This window comes from Puma concolor, chromosome B2 (assembly GCF_028749965.1).
Source record: "Puma concolor isolate L17-30 chromosome B2, mPumCon1.1.hap2, whole genome shotgun sequence".
NCBI classification, from domain to species: domain Eukaryota; kingdom Metazoa; phylum Chordata; class Mammalia; order Carnivora; family Felidae; genus Puma; species Puma concolor.
Window position 1 is genome coordinate 45,883,685 of NC_141671.1, and position 25,523 is coordinate 45,909,207.

The window sequence follows — 25,523 nt, forward strand, 5'->3', positions numbered from 1 at the left end:
AGACGCTCGCGGGACTTCAGTAGCAGTGACAGTTTAATGCGGAGACAATCACAGTCTCAAGGGTCCCTGCAGGTATAAGGTGGTTGGCCCGGGGTTGTGGGTACTAGTAATAGCCTTGGTGTGAAGCAAAGTTAATAAATCCAAGACTGGGGAGAACTATAGAACCTAAGGGCAAGAAAGAGCAAAGCTATCTCCAAAGACATTGGCTTCCAAGATGCTCCCTCCTTTTGCCAGTGTTTCTGTTGCCATGGGCGTTGCCATGCCACGCCAGCTGCGTGGTGCTGACTTGGTGGGTGAAGGAGTCCAGCAAACAGGAAAGGGAATGTATGGTGGTCCCAGTACAGATCATTAATGGTGCTGTGTTCTGGAGTTCAACACAGTGGCATTTATTAAGCACTAACTTTTACTGAGCATCAACAGTAAGACACCACATTGTCTTTTCTCTCCTCCCTGCTCAACCTCAATGTGTTACCTCTCCATGTCTCTCTCTGTCTCTCATTCTTTCGCTCTCGCACACACACCCACGCATGCACACACACCCACGCATGCACACACGCCTGAGATTGCTAGCAATTTGTCCTGCCCGCATCAAACCCACGTTCAAAGTCCGTGAGGCAGCACTGTAAGCAACTATAGGGAGTGGAATGGACAGAGGATGGCCAATCTCACTGCAAGGAAAGAGACTGGCTGCAGAAACGAACAGACCTCTTGTCAATGTTCATTTCCTCAAAGCCGTCTTAACGATTTCTTAGCAGTGCGAACTCATAGCCAAGTCTTTACGATAGACCTACTATCCCGTGAGAACCTTAGTAGCTGCACACTCACTGTTCCGATGGCAGGCTGGCTGTTCGGCTCATCCCCAGTGTCCTTGACAGATTCCTCCTCTCTCCCCAACATCATCTCCCACTACCCATGAAACTGCTTTAAATAGCAAGTCCAGGCTTGTCATGGAGCTCCTCTTTCTTTTCTTTTTTTTTTTTATTTTTTTTTAATGTTATTCATTTTTGAGAGGGAGAGACAGAGACAGAGCGGTAATGGGGAGGAGCAGAGAGAGAAGGAGACCCAGATCAGAAGCAGGCTCCAGGCTCCGAGCTGCCAACACAGAGCCCGACGCAGGGCTCGAACCCACAAACCTGACATCATGACCTGAGCCAAAGCCAGACGCTTAACCGACTAAGCCTCCCAGGCGCCCCCAGGGCTCCTCTTTCTGACATGAGCACTGGCTCACGTTCTTCTGGGAAACCTCCTTGTGAATACCCCACTTACCAAATCTTCCCAATCCGTCCTATCTTCACCGCAGTTACATCCTCGGGAAACCTTCCCGGTGCCGATCGGTTCCTCAGCTGAAGGGAGGACTCCTGTGGCCCCTTTCCTTCCTGGGGATTTACCACATAAACCTCTGCAGGGTTGAGGGTTGGTACCTATCTCCCTTAGCCAGACTGAAATCTTCCTTCCAGCCGAAACCCCGTCCTGCGCACATCCAAGGCAGCGCCGTGGGCATCCATCTCCTGTGGACTAATGTTGCTGTGGGGTCAGCGCAGCAGAGAAGTGAGTCTGGCAACCCAAGGGAATGGGGCAGAGTGGTGGGACCAGGCGGTGGTCTGACTTAGGGAGCACACAGGCATCTTCAACATAGAATTTTCCTCGGCTTTGTCTCAACCGAGGACCTTAACGCATGAGGATGAGTGACAAGGGCCAGGGAGTTTGTTCACTAAAGCTTCTCGGGGAAAACAGAATTCAAATTCATCCCTCCTGGCGAGAGAGAGAGGTGTCAGAGTCACCGGAAGCAAAGCTGGTATGTGTGTCTGGGAGGGTAAGCCCTTACGTGACTGTTGCTTGTAGGAGTGGTTTCTACATGGTGGTCACTTGCACGTGCCCACACTGGGCAGCCACAGCCCCAGCGGCCAACACGCTGAGACTGGGAAGACGCTCAGTGACTCCTGAAGGCTGGGTATCCTGAGGCCTGCCATCGTACCAGTGGAAAAGTGGGACCTGGAGATAGTGGCGGGCTTGGGCCAGGCTATGGTGGAGCAAGAGGTGTAACTCAGGCCCACCCTCGACCTGCCTAGGGGTGGGCCACCCATGCCTGCGGGGAGCCTTCTTTGTCACCCATAAAACACTGCCAGTAGGGAGAGTGGGAGAAATGAGGCTCACCTCTCATTAAGTCCCCATCCTTGGCTTGGCAGTGCATGGTGTCTTCCCAAAGCTTGCTGCTGGAACTGGCAGCAGAATTTCCCCTCAGGGCCTCCACTCCCAGAAGCCAGCGGAGTTAGAGAAGGTTTCAACAATCGCAATGAGTGAACAGGTGGGAGAAAGAGCCACCCGAGAGGAGACGGGGATACGAGGTAAGCCCAAGAGAATCCCAGGTCAGCTGTGGACACGTGGATTGCCAAGGCCCTGGTCAAGTTGAGCAATGTGTTCTCTCCTCTCTGCAGGGGAGGAAAGCCAGACCAGGCAAGTTTGGGGAGTTGCCTCTGAAAACCCCAGCCTGCTGAGAGGATAACAGAGGTGAGAGGATAACAGAGAAGCAAAGCTGGTGGCGGGATGGGTCCCAGAGACACACTGGGAGGTCCCCTAGATAATTGCAGCCTTCGTACAAAGACTGCCATTACCACAACTGGGAGACCGAAGCTGGGCCAAACCTCAGGATATGGCAGTTCCTTCGGGACTTCTTGTCAACCCTCGGTCTGAACCTGCCTAAGACCAAGTCATCTTGTGCCTTGGCCAACCTAATCCTCTCGAAAATGCTTTCATCTCACCCCTCCCTGGATCAGAACACTCCCCTGGCTCCATACTGCCTCCTGCTTCAAGTCTAAACTGCTCTGCCCCCAGCCCAGCCCAGCCTCCCTCCCCATGCTCAGCAACCCTCTCGCCCACACTCCCACTTTAGTCAGAACCGCCCCTTATTCCTCCCTGTGCTCTCTGTGCTCACTTCTCTCTTGTCTTTTCCCCTCCTGTCTTACCTGGGAAATCTTGTCTTCACCCCTGTCTAAAACTGATCTGCCTATCCATCAAAGTATGGCTTAGGCTCACTTCATTCATGAATGCTTCTTCTCTACCAATCCACGTTGACCTCCCCCTTTCAAAGTGTCATTGTAAAGTCCATTGGACCCCATGGAATGTTGAATCTGTCCTCTGTAGGACATTCAGACTTAGTCCAAGGGGAATCGAGACTCAAAGCTCCGAATCCCAAGTCGGCTAGCCCCGGGTTCACACAGGGCCCACACTAATCTGCATGGCACCTATGTGCCCATCAGAAAGACCTGCACAAAGGTACCCAGCAGCCCTGGTACAAATCCCTCCCCTGGTGCCCACTAGCTGCTTGACCTGCAGGAAGCCCTTAACTTCTGTCAGCCTCAGTCCCTCATCTATAAAATGGAGAGCATTGTGCCTACCCTACTGGGTTGTTCTAAGAGCTGAGTAGGAAACTAATACAAAGTGCTGGGCATTAGAATCCATTGAGTAGCCACTAAATGTTTGCTGTTACTGTCATTAGCCTTCTCTACCTCTTCAATGAGCTGTCTCTAGAAAGAGGAAGGAGCGTCAGTAATTTCTTAAGAGAGCAACTGACATCTCCTTCCTTCTCCTCTCTGTCTTTGGCCATCATAGCACCACGTCCTATAACTGAAAGTTTCAAAGACCCAAGTACCAAAAATAATTTAGCCAAGCGGGAAAATTATACCTGAGGGCTAGAGTAGACACATTTAGCCTAAGGCAATACAGGCATCGGGTGAGGGGCGGGGGGTGGGGGGGTAGTTATCCTCTAAAATGAGGGAAAGGGAGTGAGAAAGTTTTCCTTAAAGCCAGTATTTGAGAGTGGGAAGGTATGAGACCAAATGAAGTTGATATGGAAACCAGTGCATAGAAGCTGACTTGGGCATTTCTTAACGATTAAATGAATTGGCTTTGGGGTCTGACACCCTAAAGTTCAAATCTTCTATCTGTCCCTTACTTGCTGTGTGAAATTGAACAAGTTACTTAACCTCTCCCTGCCTTAGTTTCCTTATCTAAGGACAGTGGATGAATGAAACCACGTAAGAGATATAGCATGGCTAGTGCTAAATGTCCCCATATTTTGTGGATATTTACCATGTAAGAGGCCCTCAGTGGCATCCAATGACAAGAGAAAGCTATTCCCATTACTCAGCCATGAGACGATTGATAACCCTTACCATCTCCCCCAAAATATATCATCCCTGAACTGAGGGTCCAGGAAAACCAGGATTCAGGTTGAGGAGGAAGCAGGAAACATAGGGATATTTGCATGTATCACAGTAAATATCTTATACCTCACAAATATCTGACACATTTCGAGTATGCATTAAATTTTGTTGAAGGCATGTAAAAACATCCAATTAGTATTTCATTTAGCCTGGTAAATTATTCAACTAGGGCAGAACTCCCAGTTCCTGAGGAGAATTTATTTTGTATTTTTTATTATGAATAATTTACAGGAAAGTAGAAAAGTTTAATAGGTCCCCGTGTACCCATCACCCAGCTTCAAGAATAGTCAACTCGTAGCCAGGCATTTTCATATATCCCACTCTCTCCCTGCCCAAACCCAAATTATTTTGAAGGAAATCCCAAACACCGTATCATTTAATAAAATGAGGATATTTAAAAACATTTTTTTAAATGTTTATTTATTTTTGAGAGAGAGAGACAGAGCACGAGCAGGGGAGGGGCAGAGAGAGAGGGAGACACAGAATCCGAAGCAGGCTCCAGGCTCTGAGCTGTCAGCACAGAGCCCGATGCGGGGCCTGAACTCACAGACCATGAGATCATGACCTGAGCCGAAGTCGGACGCTTAACCGACTGAGCCACCCAGGGGCCCCGAAATGAGGATATTTTTAAAAGAAAGGAAAGAGAGAAGGGACACATACGTTTTACATACCTTTTACTTTTCTGAGACATCCAGCTGTCAGGATGGGCAGCAAGTGACTAATTCTACACCATTTTAATTGCTTCTCCACTATGTATTTATTCCATCTATTCTTTCTCATCGTAGTTCTATATGTTTCCCTGTAATTTGTAATTTAATAGTCTTACGTGGCTTTGCCTCACCAGCTGCAATTGGATTGGAAACACCTGGGAAGCAAGAGCCACGTTTTCTTCTCCGTGAATTTAACATTCTATGTTCTAGTGCTCCACATGACATCTGGCCTGCCTTCCTCCTTTTCTTCTTAATGTTCTCTCTTCCTCCCTAACCAACCTCCTAACCTTCTCATGACTCTAAAGCTTCCTTTTATTAATTCTGTCAACATTTACATGGCAGGGCTCCTGCCATACAGCTGACAAAAGTAAGCTGGGAGCACCTAGCAGACCACGGGAGGCCGAGAGGTAGTGGGAAGCTGGTGAGTGCAGCTGAGTCTTGCCGGGTAGGGATGCATTCGCCAACAGAGGAGGAGGTGGGAGGGCGCCTGAGTGGCTCCGTGGGTTGATTTCAGCTCAGGTCATGATCTCACAGTAGCCCCTGTGGAGTCTCTTGCTGGGCGTGGAACCTGCCTAGGATTCTCTCTCTCTCCCTGTCCCTATGTCCCCGCCTCTTCACACTCTTTCTCTCTCAAAACAAGAAAAAGATTTAAAAAGTAAATTAAACAAAGGTAGAGGTGGGAGGCCGTTGAGGGTGCAGGAAGGGCACTCTAGGCAGAGGAAGCAGACCCTGACAAGGGTCTATGAAGGAAATTTGGGTCTTGTGTGGGGGGGGACTGCAAAATATATCTTTTGGCTGAACCAATCAATCTGAGTGGATAAAGAGGGGAGAATAATGAGAGGTGAGAACATAAAGTTAAGCAATGTCCAGTCGTTGGAGGACAGTGCCGATTGGATTGGCATGGGAGCTGGTTGGAGGAGGGCTGGTAGGAGAGAGGAGTCCTGAATGCTGAACACACAGCTATGAAGCATCTTATGCCCTTGGACTCACCAAGGCACTTTTCACCTTCTGCAGTATCTCCTGTGAGAACATGGCCTTATCAGGGGCGCCTGGGTGGTTCAGTTGGTTAAGCGTCTATTGATTTCAGCTCAGGTCATGATCTCATGGTTCCTGGAATCTAGCCCCCCACCAAGCTCTGCACTGAGAGTGCAGAGCTTACTTGAGATTCTCTCTTTCCCTCTCTCTGTCTGCCGCTCCCCCGCTCTTGCCCAGGCGCACATCTGCACGCGCTCTCTCTCTCGCAAAATAAATAAACATTAAAAAAAAAAAAAACTTCAAAGAACATGCCCTCCTGGGACTAGCATATCTCTTGGATAGTTTACTAAAGACTGATGCCTCCCTCAAAGAGGTTTCCTTGATATAGAACCTACCTGCAGGACTAGGCATATTATTCAAGCACGCACGTTCATTTAGTGTGCAAATATTTGTTTTCTCTCAAAATGTTTTCAAAACAGAAAGCGGCCCAGACCTCATTATTTTTCTCAATTTGTTTCACTTGCTGCAACAAAACAAATGCTAATTGGAATGAAAGGATGATAATGTACATAAATTGTTTTTATTGGGCTTGGTATTAGGTTCACGGTATCTGCAATTGCACCTGTGCAAATATATTTGGAAATATTCACTTCATAGCGCAAGAGCCGCTTAATCACGTAGCTGAGACTTTGAGCTAGATTTGCAGAACTCAAAATGCAATCCAGAGTTGCCATTTGGCAGCTGAATTGGAGTGTGTAGACAATCATTGCCATGGAATTATCTACTCGGGCTATCGTCACTGCCCCAATTTGCTTGGCAGTTGAAAATCCCACACTTTGCACTTAAGCGGTTGCACTTGACTGGTTTCAGAGCTCAAAGACTGGAGGGATGTTTGTAGGTTCCAGGGGTCATGCATTTGAATTGCAATGAAGTATGCAAGAGAGAGTTTGGGAGTGAGAAGGGTGATTAAGTGACCTCTAATGTTCCTTGCATTTACATAACTCCCCCATCCTTGGAACACGGATATCTGGAGTTACTACATTGATAATCATTTTATTGCAAAATTAAGTTAACCAGACTTTGGAAAGATGACTCAGTGACCAGTTTGAATGGTGGCGGGGAGAGTTTGACCATGTTGAGATCTAGTTTCACGTTTTATGAGATTTAGAACCTTGTTCCACGTGATGCCGGGTCCCCTGCGTCCAGACGTGACTCCCCTGCCACTCATTTCTTCGCCATTTGAGTCAGGGGCTCACTCGCCTATTTTCCTCATTTGTGGCCCATGATTTTGATGCCCTGACTGGATTATCTTGCTTGCCTTCCACTCACCTGCCTCTCACCCTCATCTATAAGCTCAACTGCACCCTCGACCTCCAGGAATACAGCTAGTCTTGGAGGTGAAGGGCTATTTGGGGGGTACTTGGAGACTAAAATCCTCCTCAATCACCACCAGACCATCACTAGGTGTGGATTTTACCCCTGTTTCCAATCTTTGGAGAGCTGCTGACCTGACACATGTTGCTGGCCTTCTAGAAACCTGCTCTCTGGGCCTTGGCTGATCTCCCACCCTACTCCCGCTCAAAGCCACCAGTGGATTTTAAACCGTGAGGGCTTTAAAATTGTCCCTGTGACCTACAAATTTTAGATCCCTGGGACACATCCTACCTAGAACCATGCTGCCTTACAGCTCCCAGCTGGGCTCCCGTGAGGACCTTCAGGCCTGACTTGACATTTCAGCTCAGGCTCATCATCCCACATAGTTCCCATGTCTGTCCCAGCCCCTGTCAGGCCAGAGGCCCCACTTATGATCCCAGACTTGGCTTCTGACCAAAAAGAAAGTAAAAGTAAAATCTCTGGCTCTACCAAAGCTTTGCCTCAGTTATCAGCACCACATTATCACTTTCTAACTGGCTTCGCCTCATATGAATTTTCTCGTTTATATGTCCTAACGCTGGTCTTGGACCCAGAGCTTGACCTGACCATGGTAACAGTGGCCGTTTTTTTTTTTTTTAAATTTTTTTTTTTTTCAACGTTTATTTATTTTTTTGGGAACAGAGAGAGACAGAGCATGAACGGGGGAGGGTCAGAGAGAGAGGGAGACACACAGAATCGGAAACAGGCTCCAGGCTCTGAGCCATCAGCCCAAAGCCCGACGCGGGGCTCGAACTCACGGACCGCGAGATCGTGACCTGGTTGAAGTCGGACGCTTAACCGACTGCGCCACCCAGGCGCCCCAACAGTGGCCGTTTTATGCCTCTTGCTTCCCTAGAAGTCTCAGGGCCTCTTTAGCCATGGGGTTATTACCTTATTCCAACAGCTGGCTCAGATGTGCTCAGATATTCCCAGCATTAACCAACCGCAGCAATGGGCACAGATCTTCTGTTCCTAAATCCGTGTCCTTTCCAGGTGCCACAATGTTCTGATCTATCTCAGCATTTCCTACACTCTGTTCCGCAGAAAATTTGTATTCCATGAGACAATAAGCATTTGTAAAACAAGCAGACAAATTCACTATACGAGCATATCTATGTATATTTCATAATCATGTGAATTTGGAAAATGCTGTGTTAAACAAAGCTAAGTGTGTTACTTCATTGCAAGACTTTTCAGGCCCTTTAATATGCTACTAATGACCATTGTAATATTAATTCAGGGAGTGGGAGGGAGAAAAATGGAGTATGTAGCTTTTTCAAATTTATTGGCCTATAGAGTTTTTTTTTTTTCCTGTGGAACACTCTAAACATGTCACCAGAAGTTCCTCAGAACATCGTGTGGGAAATGCTAAGTGACTTAAGCTCCATTCTTTGACACTGACCTGAAGTCACCTGAACAAAATTCTCCCTGACAGAATGTAAAAGAAGCAAGGAAGTCAAGACTTCCCTAAAAATTAGACAAAAACTCGACCCTTATCATACACCATTCACAAAACCCAACTCAAAATGGAGTTAAGACTTAAATACATGACCTGAAACTATAAAACTCCCAGAAGAAAACACAGGGGACAGCTTGACTTTGGTCTTGGCAATGATTCCATGGGTATGACAACAAAATCACAGATAACAAAAACAAAAGATAGACAAGTGGAACTGGATCAAACTAAAAACCTTCTGCACAGCAAAGGAAACAGCCAATGGAGTGAAAAGACAATCAATGTGATGGGAGAAAATATTTGCAAACCATGTTTCGAAAATATATAAAGAATTCCTGCAACTCAATAGCAAAACAAAACAAGACAAAAATAGCAAAACAAAAACAAAAAAAAACACCCTAAAATGGGCTAAAGACATGAATAGACATTTTTCCAAAGGAGACATACAAATGGCTAAGAGGTACATAAAAAGATGTTCAATGTCACCAATCATCAGGGAAATGCAAACCAAAATCACAGTGAGATAACACCTCATACCTGTTAGGATGGTTATTATCAAAAAGTCAAAAAAGATAAATGTTAACTAGACTTATTGTGGTGATCAGTTTGCAATATATACATAAATATCAAATCATTATGTTGTATATCCGAAACTAACATAATGTTGTATGTCAATTACACCTCAATAAAAAAAAAAAAAAAAAAACAGTCGAGAGATAACATGTTGTGCAGAAGAATGAAACTAGACCACTTTCTTACACCATTCACAAAAACAAACTCAAAATGGATGAAGGGCCTGAATGTGAGACAGGAAACCATCAAAACCCTAGAGGAGAAAGAAGGAAAATACCTCTCTGACCTCAGCCGCAGCAATTTCTTGCTTAACACACCTCCAAAGGCAAGGGAATTAAAAGCAAAAATGAACTATTGGACTTCATCAAGATAAAAAGCTTCTGCACTGCCAAGGAAACAATCAACAAACTCAAAGGCAACCGACAGAATGGGAAAAGATATTTGCAAATGACATATCAGACAAAGGGCTAATATCCAAAATCTATAAAGAACTCACCAAACTCCACACCCGAAAAACAAATAATCCAGTGAAGAAATGGGCAGAAGACATGAACAGACATTTCTCTAAAGAAGACATCCAGATGGCCAACAGACACATGAAAAGATGCTCAATGTCGCTCCTCATCAGGGAAATACAAATCAAAACCACCCTGAGATATCACCTCACGCCAGTCAGAGTGGCTAAAATGAACAAATCAGGAGACTATAGATGTTGAAGACGATGTGGAGAAACGGGAACCCTCTTGTACTGTTGGTGGGAATGCAAACTGGTGCAGCCATTCTGGAAAACAGTGTGGAAGTTCCTCAAAACATTAAAAATAGATCTACCCTATGACCCAGCAGTAGCACTGCTAGGAATTTACCCAAGGGACACAGGAGTACTGATGCATAGGGGCACTTGTACCCCAGTGTTTATAGCAACACTTTCAACAATAGCCAAATTATGGGAAGAGCCTAAATGTTCATCAACTGATGAATGGATAAAGAAGTTGTGGTTTATATACACAATGGAATACTACGTGGCAATGAGAAAGAATGAAATCTGGCCTTTTGTGGCAACGTGGATGGAACTGGAGAGTGTGATGCTAAGTGAAATAAGTCATACAGAGAAAGACAGATACCATATGTTTTCACTCTTATGTGGATCCTGAGAAACTTACAGAAGACCATGGGGGAGGGGAAGGGGGAAAAAAAGTTAGAGAGGGAGGGAGGCAAACCATAAGAGACTCTTAAAAACTGAGAATGAACTGAGGGGTGATGGGGGGTGGGAGGGAAGGGAAAGTGGGTGATGGGCATTGAGGAGGGTACCTGTTGGGATGAGCACTGGGTGTTGTATGGAAACCAATTTGACAATAAATTTCATATTAAAAAAAAAATAATTCCTTGCTGGAAAAAAAAAAGATAACATGTGGGTGAGGAGGTGGAGAAAATGGAATTCTGGTACAGTATTACTAAGAATGTAAATTGGTTACAGCCCTTCTGGAAAACAGTATGGATATTTCTCAAAAAATAAAAAATAGAAAACTTTATGATCCAGCAATCCCACCTCTAGGAATCTATCCAAAGTAATTGAAATCAGGATCTCAAAAAGATATTAGCACCTTCATGCTTACAACAGCCCTATTCACAATAGCCAAAATAGGGAAACAGACTAAATTTCCATTGAGATATGAATGGATAAGGAAAATCTGATATATACACACAATGGAATATTATTTAGACTTTAAAAAAGAAGGAAATTCTGCAATGCATGACAACATGGATGAACCTTGAAGACATGATGCTAAATTAAACAAGCCGATCTCAGAAAGACAAACATTATATGATTTCACTTAGGTGAGGTATCTGAAGTACTCGAATTCGTAGAATCAAAGAGTGGAATAGTGGTGGCCAGGGGTTGAGAGTAGAGAGAAAATTAGGAGTTACTAATCAAGGGGGCATAAATTTTAATGAAGCAAAATGAGTAAGTTCTAGAGGTCTACTGTATGCATTGCACCTGTAAATTATACTGTACCATATACTTAAAAATTTGTCATGAGAGTCAATCTCATATTAAATATTCTTACCCCAATAAATGAAAGTTTAAAAAGAATGAAATACGGCAATTAAACAGAAGCGAGCATCAGAGAGGTAGCACTTTTTAATTTTAAATTCTTACTCATTTGTATGTTTCCGCGATTTTATAAATTCAGGTTTGTACTACCACATACATACTAGCATAACTAACATAAAAATACTGACAATATTGAGGACTAGCAAGGATGCAGAACAACTTGGTCTCTTATGCATAATGCTGGGAATATACAATGGTCCCACCACTATGAAAATGGTCAGTTTACTATAAAGTTGAAAAAGCACTTAGCATATTATCTAACAATCCTATACCTGAGTATTTACCCTAAGGAAATGAAATTTATTTCCACATAAAAGTCTGTGCACAAATGGTCATAGAAGTTTTATCCGTAATAGTCAAACACTAGAAACAGCCCAAACGTATTCATGAATAGTTAACGAACTGTGGTACATCCCTACCGTGGAATACTACTCAGCAGTGAAAAAGAACGTGTTCGTATGTGCAACAATTTGGTTAGATCACAATGGAATTATGCTGAAGGAAAACAAGCCAATCTCAGGTTACATCCTGCATGGTGCCATTTATATAACACTTTCTTAAAAAAATTTTTTTTTTTTTCAACGTTTATTTATTTTTGGGACAGAGAGAGACAGAGCATGAACGGGGGAGGGGCAGAGAGAGAGGGAGACACAGAATCAGAAACAGGCTCCAGGCTCTGAGCCATCAGCCCAGAGCCCGACGCGGGGCTCGAACTCCCGGACCGCGAGATCGTGACCCGGCTGAAGTCGGACGGTTAACCGACTGCGCCACCCAGGCGCCCCTATATAACACTTTCTAAATGACAAACTAGTGACAGAAAACAGTTGTCAGGGTTTAGGGTGGAGGGGAAGGTGTCACTATAAAGAGGACACGGGGGAGAGTTTCTTTGTGGTGATAAAGCAGTTATGTATTCTGATTATGGTAGTGCCTTCATGAATCTACATATGTGATAAAATTTCATAGTACTACACACACACACACACACACACACACACACCAAAAAAACAGGCACGCCTGGGTCTGGGTGGCTCAGTCAGTTCAGTGTCTGACTCTTGATTTCGGCTCAGGTTATCATCTCCCGGTTCATGGGATCAAGCCCTGAGTCAGACTCTGTGCTGACAGCGCAGAGCCTGGTTGGGATTCTCTCTCCCTCTCTCTCCCCCCCCCCCCCCCCATTCCCTGCTCTCTCTCTCTCTCTCAAAATAAACAAACATTTTTTTAAAGAAGTGCATGTAAACACTGGTGTGAGCTGAGGAAGGTCTGGAGCCTTAGTTAGTAATATTATATGAATGTCAATTTCCTGGTTTTGGTAATATCATGGTTATGCAAGATGTTATCCTGGGGAAACTGGGCAAAGGGTGGATAGGAACTCTCTATACTACTTTTGAAACTTCTTTCAAAATTATTTCAAAGTAAAAAAAAAAAAAAATGAACAGTGTGAAAGCCAAACAAAAAAGCAATTCAACTTCGGTCGATTCCAGATGAGATGCTCTAGAAGGGGAGCAATCCAGTCCACCTAATTTGTCATTTAGGACCATGCTTGGCTCACCCAGTTCTACAGTGGTCTTCCTGGCTCCACCATTTACTAGCTGTGTGACTTGGGGAAGTCATTATCTGTGCACCAGCTTCCTCATCAGCAGGAGAGAAATTCTAACAGCTCCTGCATCATAAGATGCAGGTTAGGATTAGAGTGAATAATACCAAGTGCTTTGGATACTTTATAGGAGGAGGAGTTGTTCCATGAAGGGACATATACATTCTGGACTCCCAATACGTGATGTATGCAAAGCAGTCACATGACTGGGCCTCGTGTCTTATCGTGATGGTTAGCCAATATTTAAACAATATGAACTCCTTGCTTGCATAATAATGTCTACAATACCTACGTTTTCCTTTTGGAAAACTTTCTCTTTACAAACTATCTCTCTCCCCAGAGATTTGGAATGTATGGAACTGTAACTGTCTGCCCTTTCTTTTAGCGCAATTTTCTTTAAAATTAGAAGGAAGACTTCCACTAAAGGATTTTGTGATATTTTTTCCTTGATTCATATTTCATTTCTAACTCTCCTAATACCCTCTTTGTATTTCTATCATTTCATTTAGATACATTTGATTATAATTTGATTTGATTATAATGTCCATGTCTGTTTCCTTTCTGAGATGTGAGCTTGAGGTCAGGGCCTGCATGCTTTCATTTACTCAACATAGAGTAACTGAGCGCCTACCATGTTCCAGGCATTGTTCTAGATGCTGAGGATACAGCGATGAATAGACAAATGCCCTGGTGTCGACGGTCGTTACTGGCTTGTATAGAATTCTTTGTATTCTTGGCTCTTGGCTTAGTGCCTCACCCATAGTAGGTGCTCACATGTTTCATGGATGGATGAGTGGAGTGACAAAATGAATATTTCTGTTGATGGGTACCCTGTGTTTAAACAAAAGGGGCCAAAACCTAGCATGAAATTGTTCTAACTTCTAAAGAGAATGAGACACAATTGTCACAGGACTTTTGGAAACGAGCTACCTGTGTCCCTCTTCTGCCTCCTTCATGGGATTTCTAGTTTGGCATCTTCCTATGGACAAAGCACTAGGTGAGTGAAAACAAGACAATGCCAGAGCAGAACAGAAGCGCCTCCTTTGAAGAGATGAACAACTATCAAAAGGCTCTCAAGAAATCTTTGACCTTTTTCCTCCTGAAGATCTTAATTACAAGTGATTCCTGTATTGAGAAATATAAAAAAGATGGGCCAGAAAATAGCTGCTATGTACCACCTCTCTGAATTTCTCGGTTTGAAGTCCCTCCCTCTAAATTTTGCATTAATTAAGTTTGTTGGGAGCCAAGTCCGGGAAAAGAATCTAAAATCACAGAGGTTGGGGTTGGCGGTGGGCAGAACAAGACCCTGTCTCCCTTTTGCAGATTTTACAAAAACGCCCCTCACAGAACTATTAGTAACATTTTAAGCCTGGTTCATGGAACTCTTACCTTGCTCTTCACGGGTGTACATTCCCTGGATGCCTTAGAAATATTCTAAAAATAGTTTTTATTTGTAATTTTTCAAATTCCACACACAATACACACACATGGTGCAAAACTCAAAAGTCTCCAAAGAACAAACTGTGGAAAGAACGTGTCCTTCCTTTCCTCTTCCTGTCCCCTGGATAGCTCGTTCCTTTCCCCAGACGTATCCATTGCCATATTTTTTATATCCTTGTGAGGTACTTTATGAAAAGCTGTTATTTTAGAAATAGTGAGGCTCTGGCATCCAACATGCTTCACATATTCGGCTACTTGAAGTCAAATAGCATAAAAACTGTTTTAGATTTCTAATGCAAGTAACTCTTGGTCAAATCGCTAACTTCATTTTCCACCTGCTTTCAAGAAGAGGCCAAAGAAGTATCTCGGAATAGTGGACCAGTCCTGGCAGGGACTAAGGTAACTGGGGTCTGCCATGAAGTAGCAGAAATGAGCCTAGCTTCCCACCTGAAAACCGCAAGATTTCTAGACAATGTCCAAGTTTCCTTACAAAGGTAAGGGCCACAAGTCTGCTAAACAAGAGACTGATCACATCTCCTTTTCTCAAGTCAAAGTGTAAGATAGGTACCCGATACATCTACAGGACCGTACATCGAAACTGACACTCCCATAGCCCAGGTGCGACCCACAGTCTGAGATTCTATGACATAGTCAGTGCAGTTATGACTCATCAGATCTTACTTTATTTTTTGAAAATTGGCAAACCTTCAATCAAATAGATATAGAAACATAAATCAGAACAACATCACATCCCAAATATTCTTGATTAATCGTACCTTATACATTATGCTCAAAGTCATGAAGAACTGGTCAGTTGCATCAAGTAATTGTTCAGCAGTGCAATTAAGCCTTAAGATGTTGCCCATCCTTGCTACCTAGCGTATCAGTTCTTGACAGTTACATGTAGTTTTACAGGACGGTTATGGGTTCTAAAGCAAGCCTGCAGAGTTGAGTGGGACGATTTATAGCAAACTCACAATTGCAGATTTCCGAGTTCGCTCCCTGTAAGATTTATCCATCAGATCTGGGGTGAGGATTGAGAAGCACTCTCTCTTCACAAACTCTTAAATCAGTGGCTGTCCAAGCTGACTGACTACACGTTGGCATCTCTTGGGGAGCTTTACAAATTCTGATTCCTGGGGTCCAGGCCCTTAGATTCTGACATCACCGGTATGGAGGTTGGCCTGGGCACTGGATTTCCCAGAGCCGCCCTGCTGATTTCGATGTGCCGCCAGGATCAAGAACCACTGCTGTAGATCTTGACCAGGACTGCCTGATTCTGGAAATCTCTTTGGATCATCGGAAATCGTTTACTTCTCTCATTTGGAAATGGTGTCATCTTCTCCCACCTCGGCACTACTCTTTGCATGAAAACGAGGCCCAGTTGCAGGCTACCCAGTGTCGATCTAGAGACCAGCAGCATCCACATCACCTAGGTACCCATCCCCTCACCAACTGAAACAGAATCTGCATTTTAACAAGAGCCCCAAGTGTTTCGTGTGCTCATTAAAGTTTAAGGAGCACAACAAAGTGGCCTCCAAGGATGCATTCTAACAACCTCCTGGGTGCGGTGACAGCCCACAGTGGCAGGGATCTCAAGCACTGAGCCCAAGACTTTTCAGAAAAAAAAATATGGGAGATACTTGTTCTGTACTTCACGGCAAACCTTCTGAATTGCACTCTCTGGGAACCTGCCTTTAGAACAGACTGCTCATTCCCAGGTGATTATTTACATGAAAGGTTGATAACCCAGTGAAGCACATCCAACTTTTTCCCAGAGTAGGAGATATTTTCTCCTTGGAAAAGCAGCCAGATCTAATTGTTTAAGAGCTCTTCCGCATTTCACCTAAATTGGCTTAGAGGAAACAGTATTACTCTCTAAAGAAAAATAAATTGTCTCTTCCTTAGCCCTGCAAATATCTGACGATAGTCTTTCCCCTACCCAGATGATCTTCGTAGTCGAGTTTAGATTTCTCAACAAATGCTCCTGTTTCTGTTTCCTACTCTTCTGGTTATCCCTCCAACCCTGCATTGGAAACCTAGTTTAGCACAGCCCTCAAAGTAAGCTAGTTCACACCAGAGAAAACCTCCAAAATGAGCCACATAATATATAAATCGGATTGTCATCAACTCTGACCAGAACATTATTTATTTTTTTTAATAATGCAGCTCAGGGTTACTTTTGGGGGTAGGTGGAAAGCTATGTATTATATTAACTCAATATTAAGCTTCTGTTTAACCCTAACTTCCATGTCCCTTCCCCTTGTATCATCAAAAGATGCTACCTCCTTCTCACACTTCCACAATTATTCATTGAACTTAAGTATAAGGCTTTCTTTATAAGCCACATACATTTCATCACTGTGATCTCTGTATCCACGGCTTCAGCCTGGCAGAATATTTCTGGTTATCAGTCCTGAATAAACACTTTTGGATTCAGATTCAAGTCTGATCGCTACCACTCTGTTGTAGAGCCTTAAGCAAGTCCCTTAGCCTTTATAAGCCTATTCTTCATCTATAAAATGGGTACAATAATAGTACCTATCTTAAAAGGTGGTTATGAGGTTTCAATGAGATATTGTAAAAGTCACTTTGTAAAGTACAAAGCTGTAAAGGTTAAGAAAATAATGATCTCCAAGCTAGAAGTAACTTACAAACTTAATAACTATAACACTGATTTGTTTTCAAGCCCCACAAAAAATAAGTCGCAGTCTCCAAATCCTCTGAAAAACCCATCTGTCTCCTTCCCTCCCATCACCGACCTATCCTAGTTTGTTTCCCTTTTGAAGGGTTTCTGTCTTCTGTTCACAAAAGAGGAAGGGAAACCTGGCCTGAGAACCATAAAACCAAATACCAGAATTGTTCTCTAGAAACCAGCCACATGGGAGTGGATGAAAGCAGAAGACCCCTTCAATGTCCCTGACATGGGTGTCAAAGTGTCCAGGCAGGGCACCCACTTCCAGTTTCTCACCGAAAGAGGAACTCAAAATTGCTGATGTCCTGGCCACTGGAATTCTATAGAGCCAGGGTTCCCAAGGTAAGGAGATATGATAACACATAATAAAAAAATAATATATATAATATGATGTAATACATCCATCATCATGAGACTTTACCTTACCCTATTGCCAAGAAAGCCCCTTGAAGTTACTCAGGGGCAATGAAGTTTCACACAGAAGCCTGTGAACTTGTACAGAGCCCCTCCACCCCCCCCCACCCCCCACGAGTGGTAAAATTCCTAGATGGAAATGAGTAAGAATACACTCCAGGACCTATGTCATCATTTATACCTCTCCACCTCCAAATCCTCTTTTCTTAAAATAGAGACAAAATAGGAGCCTAAGATTTACCCCCAAAAGACTAGGGAATGCTTGGTCATCTCTAACACTTGGTCATCCTTCTCTCTGAATTTCCAAATACTCTTCCAGACACAAAGCTTTGCGAATCTGCATGATTCACAGGTCAGAAATGCAGAGATTTTTAGAATACACACATTTTTTCCAAGAGGCTAACCAAAGAGTTGTAATTTGAGCACATGTACAAGGCAAGTAGTAAATACACTCAAACTACTCAAGTAACAAACACCTAATATTTATTAATAAATTAGTACACTTGAAGGCATTTTTTCTGCTATCAGTCCCTCCCCATGACCCACAAACCCCGCCCACACAAAGGGAGTCCACGCCACCTTTGCATTAGAGTCTGGCAACTGAGCATTATTAGAGAGCATGTTTATAAACGGGAGCAGAGTTGCAAATATATCAGACAAGAGCTCTTACAGCTGCAGCCACTTTTAATTAAAGTGATTGAATGACAAAGGACACCCACCAAGACCAAGGCCTCGAGGGCAGACTGGACCTACCGACTACGTGTGTATAAAAAAAACAAGACATCTTTTAAAGCAAAACTGAGCAAATCCCCTATGGAAAAAGGTGCCACGGGCACTCAGTTGTGACTTTCCAAAGTGCAGCAATACGTTCCAGAATAGCTCAATTCCTAAAAGATGAAGTTCAAGTTCTTTGGTGGCCCAGGTGTCAAGCCACTTAAATAGCAAGGTCTGATGGCTTGAGGATTTCATGTCTCCAGCCCAGAGCATCATTAGCGTAAGAGGGGCACAAGTAATCAGGCATTCTACACGGTGCCCAAGTGAAAATCATACAATCAGCAACAGTGTGGTCAAGTTTCAGCCATGAATATGAACTATACAACAAGGCATATTAAAACGATAACTCAAAATCTATTGCATTACAGTAACGCAACGGGGTATTACACTTCTTTAACCCTTAAGAAAATTTGTAAATTACAAATAATAATAAAAAAAGTTACAATTAAAAAATAAAAAGCTGATGTGGATGTTGAGACATGAAGACGGCGTATAGAATTCACAAGATGCCATTACACTTTTAAGAAGTTCAGAGCCTCACAATCCAGTGTGCAGGCAGGAAAAGCCACACTGCATTTGTGGTACATTAAGTGAATTTAAAGTGCACAGAACAATTTTGAAAACACATAAGAAGTCGAAACAGAAAATATGGAACCCAAAAAACTTTAGTGGTGGGTATTTTTCAACAGTTACACCTTGAGTAAGGCTTATAAACTAACTTCCTAGAAGGGTTAAAAAAAGAAAGAAAGAACTCAAAACACTGGCCATATACTCTGTTACACACACACACACACACACACACACACACACACGCACGCACACACGTGCGCGTGCACATGCACACACACGCAACTAGAAAAACAGAAACAAAACAAACAAAAAACCACCCTGCCACTAAATTGAGTAATTTCCAGAGTGCGGTATCCCTCATGGTCTACAATAGATCGGGAAGATGGCTATATACAGAGTCCAAGAGGGTCTGGCTGGCTTCCTGACTCTTGACTCCAATAATCTCAAATAGCCGGTCCAGCTTGTCCTCAGCCTGAGGAATCTCTTCAATCACCCGCAGCTCCTCAGGATTCAGAATGTGGAGCATGTCGTCAAAAATAGGCTGTAAGTCACAGGGGTCCAGGCGTACCTGCCGCAACACCGTGTCCTTCTTTTCTGCAGGGAGGACAGGGAAGGTAAGGGGCGGTCAAGGGACTAGACTGGGGAAACAGAACAGCGCTAGGAGGGGCAGTTCCCCTCTCCCAGGCCGTCCCCACCCCCACCCCAAGGTGTGTGAGTGAACCCCTGGCACATTTTAAACGATACAATAGTTTTTACTTGCATTGCGCTTAAGATAATAAGATCTGCCTAACAGAGAGCAGACAAGGAACCACTTGCATGGGTTGTTGACTGTCCTTAGCGTGACTTTTGTCTAGACCTAAAAGACTTCGGGATTCTTCTATAACTCAGCAGAATGCTGAAATACTTAGAGACACTTAAGGAAACAAAACAAAAAAAAAACCACTTTTCCATCTGCAATGTGTTTACTAAACAAAGATCAGTCCACCCTTTTCCCCTCAAAAATTCCAAGTCCATGTAATCTGCTTATCTGACTTTCAAATTACATTGCCACATTTCAAAACTAAATTACAAGGGCAAAAGCACACAAATAAGAAAATACTGCTTCTTGGATCACACCTTACAATGAGACAAGGGACTGTAACGTATTTATTACTCCTCTAAAAAGCTTTCTCTAAAATATAATATGTAGCATAAAATACAAACTAAAATATAAATCTTTCCTATAAATATAAAATAGATAAATGTAAATAGGTAAGGTATATAAGAGAGAACATATTTTATAAACATAAACTACAACATAACATGAAATATAACCCTTTCTTTAAAATCTAACTGGAATTACCCAAACGGGGAAATTTCGAACAAAAACCCATTACAGATATAGTGTGCCTGCTAATTCCCTAGCCTGCCATGAAATATCCGAAAGTGGGAAATTATTTACCAAAAGTACCAATCCTCAATGTTTAAAACCTTGTTCTCTGCAATGATTCTGAAGAGAGTGCATTTTAATTTGAGTCACTGAAACTTATACTTCTGACCCCCAAGATAGGTTAGCCTCTAAACCCTTGGATTCTGCAAACCCGGTCTGGTAAATAATTTTCAAAAAAACCTGCCAGACAACATTTTATCGGACCTTCCCCGAAACACCTTCGATAGCATCATGAGGATAAAGGGCGACCAATGCAGGCTCTCGGCCAGATCAAAAGAGCTGTAAAGACTTCCTGGGTGGGTCCCCGCTGTCTGATGCCTCGGTTCCTCTGGGGCCAGCCTCACCTTGGGGTCTGTCATAGGTTTTCCTGGGCAGATCACTCCCATGAGGCAACTACTTGGCTGTGAGGCTGGCCAGGGAGAAACCCCGGGGACTCCTCTGGGGGAGGCTTAAACAATGAATATGCCCTGCTGCCGTTCTGCCAACGTCTGTACCTTTGGTAATAAAGGAGCCCGTCCTGCTCAGAGCCGAGGAGCCGCTGGATGTGGAGTCACAGCGAAGAAGAGGCTCCGACTCATCCACGAAGAAGCCCTTGTTCTTGTCCAGCGGGGAAGGCTCCACCGTCAGCAGGGTGGAATTCTCAAGTTTCGTGTTGGGGCTGGGGATGGGGCTTGGGCTAAGTGGGCTGGGGCTCATCGGGAGGGCCAGTTTGTCAGTTTCCAGCTGTGAGGGGAAACAAACAAATAAAAATGTTTCTTATTATATACTTCAAAAATTGTAGAAGAAAACAATGAAATCAAAACACCCTCTCAGATGCTATTTTTGTTCCATTTACTATTTTATAGATGAATTCTGCCATTCTGACAGTCTGTAACTCACATTATTGCTAGACACACATACACACACGCTTTTTATTTATTTTTTTTCAACGTTTATTTATTTTTGGGACAGAGAGAGACAGAGCATGAACGGGGGAGGGGCAGAGAGAGAGGGAGACACAGAATCGGAAACAGGCTCCAGGCTCCGAGCCATCAGCCCAGAGCCTGACGCGGGGCTCGAACTCACGGACCGCGAGATCGTGACCTGGCTGAAGTCGGACGCTTAACCGACTGCGCCACCCAGGCGCCCCACACACACGCTTTTTAAACCCTCAAGAATATACGTGGCGCTGGCTAAGCATTAAGCATTAAAAATTAGGAAGCATGTGCACGAAGCTGTTACCTCACAGGAACGGAATTGGAGTGAACAGGAAGATCTCCAACTTAGAAAAACATTGATTGAGCTGGTGTAGGTCTTCGATAACATCTAGTACCTTCCCCTCTGTATGAGCTGAATTATGTCCCCCAAAATTCATGTTGAAGTTGTAACTTCCTATACCTCAGAATATGACTGTATTTGAAGATGGGGCCAACTAAGTAAGTTTAAAAAGAGGTGATTAAGGTATAATTGGGTTCTAATCCAATATGACTGGTATCCTTAAAAGAAGCCTTTAGAAGAGGCACACAGCAGAAAGACCATGTAAGACACAGGGTGATGGTTACCATCTTCTCCAAGTCGAGAAGCCTGAGGACACCTCAAACTTCTAGCCTCCAGAACTGTGACAAGATAAGCATCTGCTGTTTAAGCTTCCAGTCTGCGATACTTTATTACGGTAGCCCTAGCAAACGAACACATCCTCTTTTTACAAGTAAGGAAACTGAGGTCTAGAGAAATGACGTGACTTTCTTAATTATGGGCTCCCAAAGAGTAAGGGGCAGAGCTAAGACTCATTCCCATTTCAGAGCAGCTCAGGAGAACACCAGAGGCCAAAGCAGCTGGAAGAGAGTGAGGACCACCCCACTGGAGCCAGTATAGAGCTTCTAAGGACTTAATGGAGACAGTGAAGCTTGCATTCTGGAGGGGAGGGTCAGAAAGACAAAAACAAGGAAGCAAACAAACAAGATGGTTTCACATGGAGATGGTGAGCTTCATGCCCATTGGCTGGTATGCAGAGAATGGATTTTGGGGGGCGCGGGGGAGGGCGGGCAAGAAACAAAAGAGAGAGCCCAGTTAGGATGCTGCTACAGTGGCCGGGTCAGGTAAAAGCATGGTTTGTACCTAGGTGTGCAGTGGGGAAATGATAGGCGATATCACCCCGTTTTACAGATGAAATGACCAAGGTCCAGAGAGGGCACACAGCCCTTGGGAGAAGGCCGGTGCTCAACTCAGGTCTGCTTAACACCTCTACTTAGCTTCTCATTTGACACTCTGCTTTAGAACTCTGGCAGGCATTTGTGGCATCTCTTAGTTCATTGACTTGAATCTTTTTATTGGCTCTTCTGGCATGGATGAAAATCTGGGGGCCAGGTGGCCAGATCGCACAGGGCAGGGTTCAGGGAGTGCTAATCACCACTTAGTAGAACCCTCATGACTTCACTCAGACACGACAAGCAAAACATTGTCAAGTTCCTCAATCAGGAAGACACTGACCCTCATTTCAAAGTATTGTGCTCAAGGGCTGTAAAACGCACAAGGCAAACACAGCTGCTTCTTTTACAACCTGTAAGGCCTGAGGAATTCTTGCAACTGACTGGAGATTCCAAAGACAACCAATTACTGCACCTGCCCACTGTTCCAACAGCATTTTTCCTCCGCACAACCACCCACACCCTGCTTCTGCTTCCCAGTACAAGCTGAAGACTTGCATAACGCATTCCCAGCTGCCCCCTTTCTGATCCACAGACAAAATTTTATGTTTCTGCTTTTACACTTTTAATTCAATAGGCCTTGGCATGTGCCCCTCCTCTCTGAAATGCACATGGCCATTCATGCCAATACACATTTTTTATTCACTCAATTAGACAAAGAGCACTTGTCTACACTCTGGTTCTCAGGGACCACATTACATTGGACGACATGGTCAGTCAATATAGTGCACTGTTCTTGCTTAAAAAAAGAAATTCCTGCCCACAAATCACATGCCAACAGACTAAGGAGTCCACCCACCTATTTCCTGAACTTAGCTCAAAACTTTAAATATTTTATTTTTCCCCCACTTTTGCCAAAGGATCCTATCAGTGGAAATTAGGTACGTGATTTCCAACACAATTCAGTGAGACAGAATGCTGCAGTGATGCTCTCTTATAATCAACGATGAGTCCAGCGAATAAGAAAATGTCCCTAAGAGTGGTTTTAGCATCATCACCGTAGGGCTAACAATCACAGCCAAAGCCAGAGCTCATGTGACAATCATCTTTCTAGAAAATCTATTCAGCTACTAAATATAGGTATCTCTCCCTTTATGCAGGATACACAGCAGCTGGTTGATTTCCAGATTTCTCTAAAATTATCTGCACTTTTCCTATAAGGAAAAAAAAAACCCTGCTCATAGAAAGTTAACTTCTTTCCTCCCTTTCTTTACCTTACTATTTACAATATCCATCAACACTGGGTTACAATACAGCAACTCAAGCATTGTATTACCTACGATACCTATTAGATAGCTCTAAATGGAAATTAAGTCATTGGGGGTCACCTGGGTGGTTTAGTCAGTTAAGAATCTGACTTCAGCTCAGGTCATAATCTAGCGGTTCATGAGTTTGAGCCCCACATCAGGCTCTGTGCTGACAGCTCGGAGCCTGGAGCCTGCTTCAGATTCTGTGTCTCCCTCTCTCTCTTCCCCTCCCCTGCTTGTACTCACTCTCTCTCTCAAAAATAAATAAAACACTTAAAAATTTTTAAAAAAGAAAATTAAGGGGCGCCTGGGTGGCTCAGTGGGTTGGGCGTCCGACTTCAGCTCAGGTCACGATCTCGCGGTCCGTGAGTTCGAGCCCCGCGTCAGGCTCTGGGCTGATGGCTCAGAGCCTGGAGCCTGCTTCTGATTCTGTGTCTCCCTCTCTCTCTGCCCCTCCCCCGTTCATGCTCTGTCTCTCTCTGTCTCAAAAATAAATAAACGTTAAAAAAAAAAAATTTTTTTTAAAAAAAGAAAATTAAGTCATCGGGATATGTGGAATAAATTAATTCTTTATTAATTCAGACAGTTCATGTTCATTGTTGAGTTGATAGCAAATAAAGAATACTTATTAATAAGATTTAGATACTAAATGAAAAACACTCTAAACAAGAAAGCCAGAAAAGGGTCTTCTTGTTAAATCTTTAAGCATACACTTAGCCAAATATTCACAAAATAGATTATGAGGGACTTAATTTTTTCCTTATGCATCTTTGGGCCTTCCAAATTCTCTACAGGGACATATCAACTTTTATAACTATAAAAACAATACAAGTTATTTTTAAAAGAAGTTACCACAATGGGGTGCCTGGGTGGCTCAGTTGGTTAAGCAGCCAATTTTGGCTCAGGTCATGATCTCACGGTGTGTGGGTTCGAGCCCCACATTGCGCTCTGTGCTAACAGCTCAGAGCCTGGAGTCTGCTTTAGATTCTGCGTCTCCCTCTCTCTCTGTCCCTCCCCCCCCTCTCAAAAATAAATAAAATACTGGGGTGCCTGGGTAGCTCAGTCGGTCGAGTGTCCAACTTAGGCTCAGGTCATGATCTCGCAGTTCATGAGTTCGAGCCCCGCATCAGGCTCTGTGCTGACAGCTCGGAGCCTGGAGCCTGCTTCGGATTCTGTGTCTCCCTCTCTCTCTGCCCCTTCCCCGCTCATGCTCTGTCTCTCTCTGTCTCTCAAAAATGAATAAACGTTAAAAATTTTTTTTTCAAATAAATAAAATATTTTTTAAAAATTGTAATAAATAAAATAAAAGCAGTCACCACTGATAAGTATATTTTCTCTTTGCTAACTTGGAAATATTATGGCTACAGTAGCTCTTATTTATTTATATTGGTAGCCGAGGAACAGGATCACCTTGGAAGATCACCTACTTGGCTGAGCACCTCGCTATACTTCCGTTAAGTGTCCACAGGCACAAAAGGGTAACATTACCCTCCAATTCACTGCAGTGAGGTAGACACTCGACTTAAAAGAAAGGCCTCTGGAGAAATCTGGCCAATGAAGGCAATACATCCACCAGATATTTGAAGTCCTTTTGCAGAAACTTTAAAAATACAATTCTTTTTTGCCTTACAGCCAGGAGACAAATCATGCTAACTTAGAAGACTCACTTGAGAAATGAGGTAGAGACGGTAAGACACACGGAAGGGGGAGG

At 43.7% G+C, this 25,523-nt stretch overlaps 1 protein-coding gene across 1 annotated transcript in view; it reads right to left on the reverse strand.

The window, feature by feature from the left end:
* Window positions 1-15,152: 15,152 nt before the first annotated feature.
* TNFRSF21 (TNF receptor superfamily member 21) overlaps window positions 15,153-25,523 on the reverse strand; it is a 73,309-nt gene continuing 62,938 nt past the window's right edge. Inside the window, exons 5-6 of the mRNA XM_086707027.1 lie at window positions 20,874-21,102; window positions 15,153-19,544 (exon numbers count right to left, since the gene is read on the reverse strand). Of these exons, the coding sequence (XP_086563153.1) occupies window positions 19,315-19,544; window positions 20,874-21,102 (459 nt within the window). The 3' untranslated portion in view covers window positions 15,153-19,314. The remainder of the gene's footprint in view (window positions 19,545-20,873; window positions 21,103-25,523) is intronic.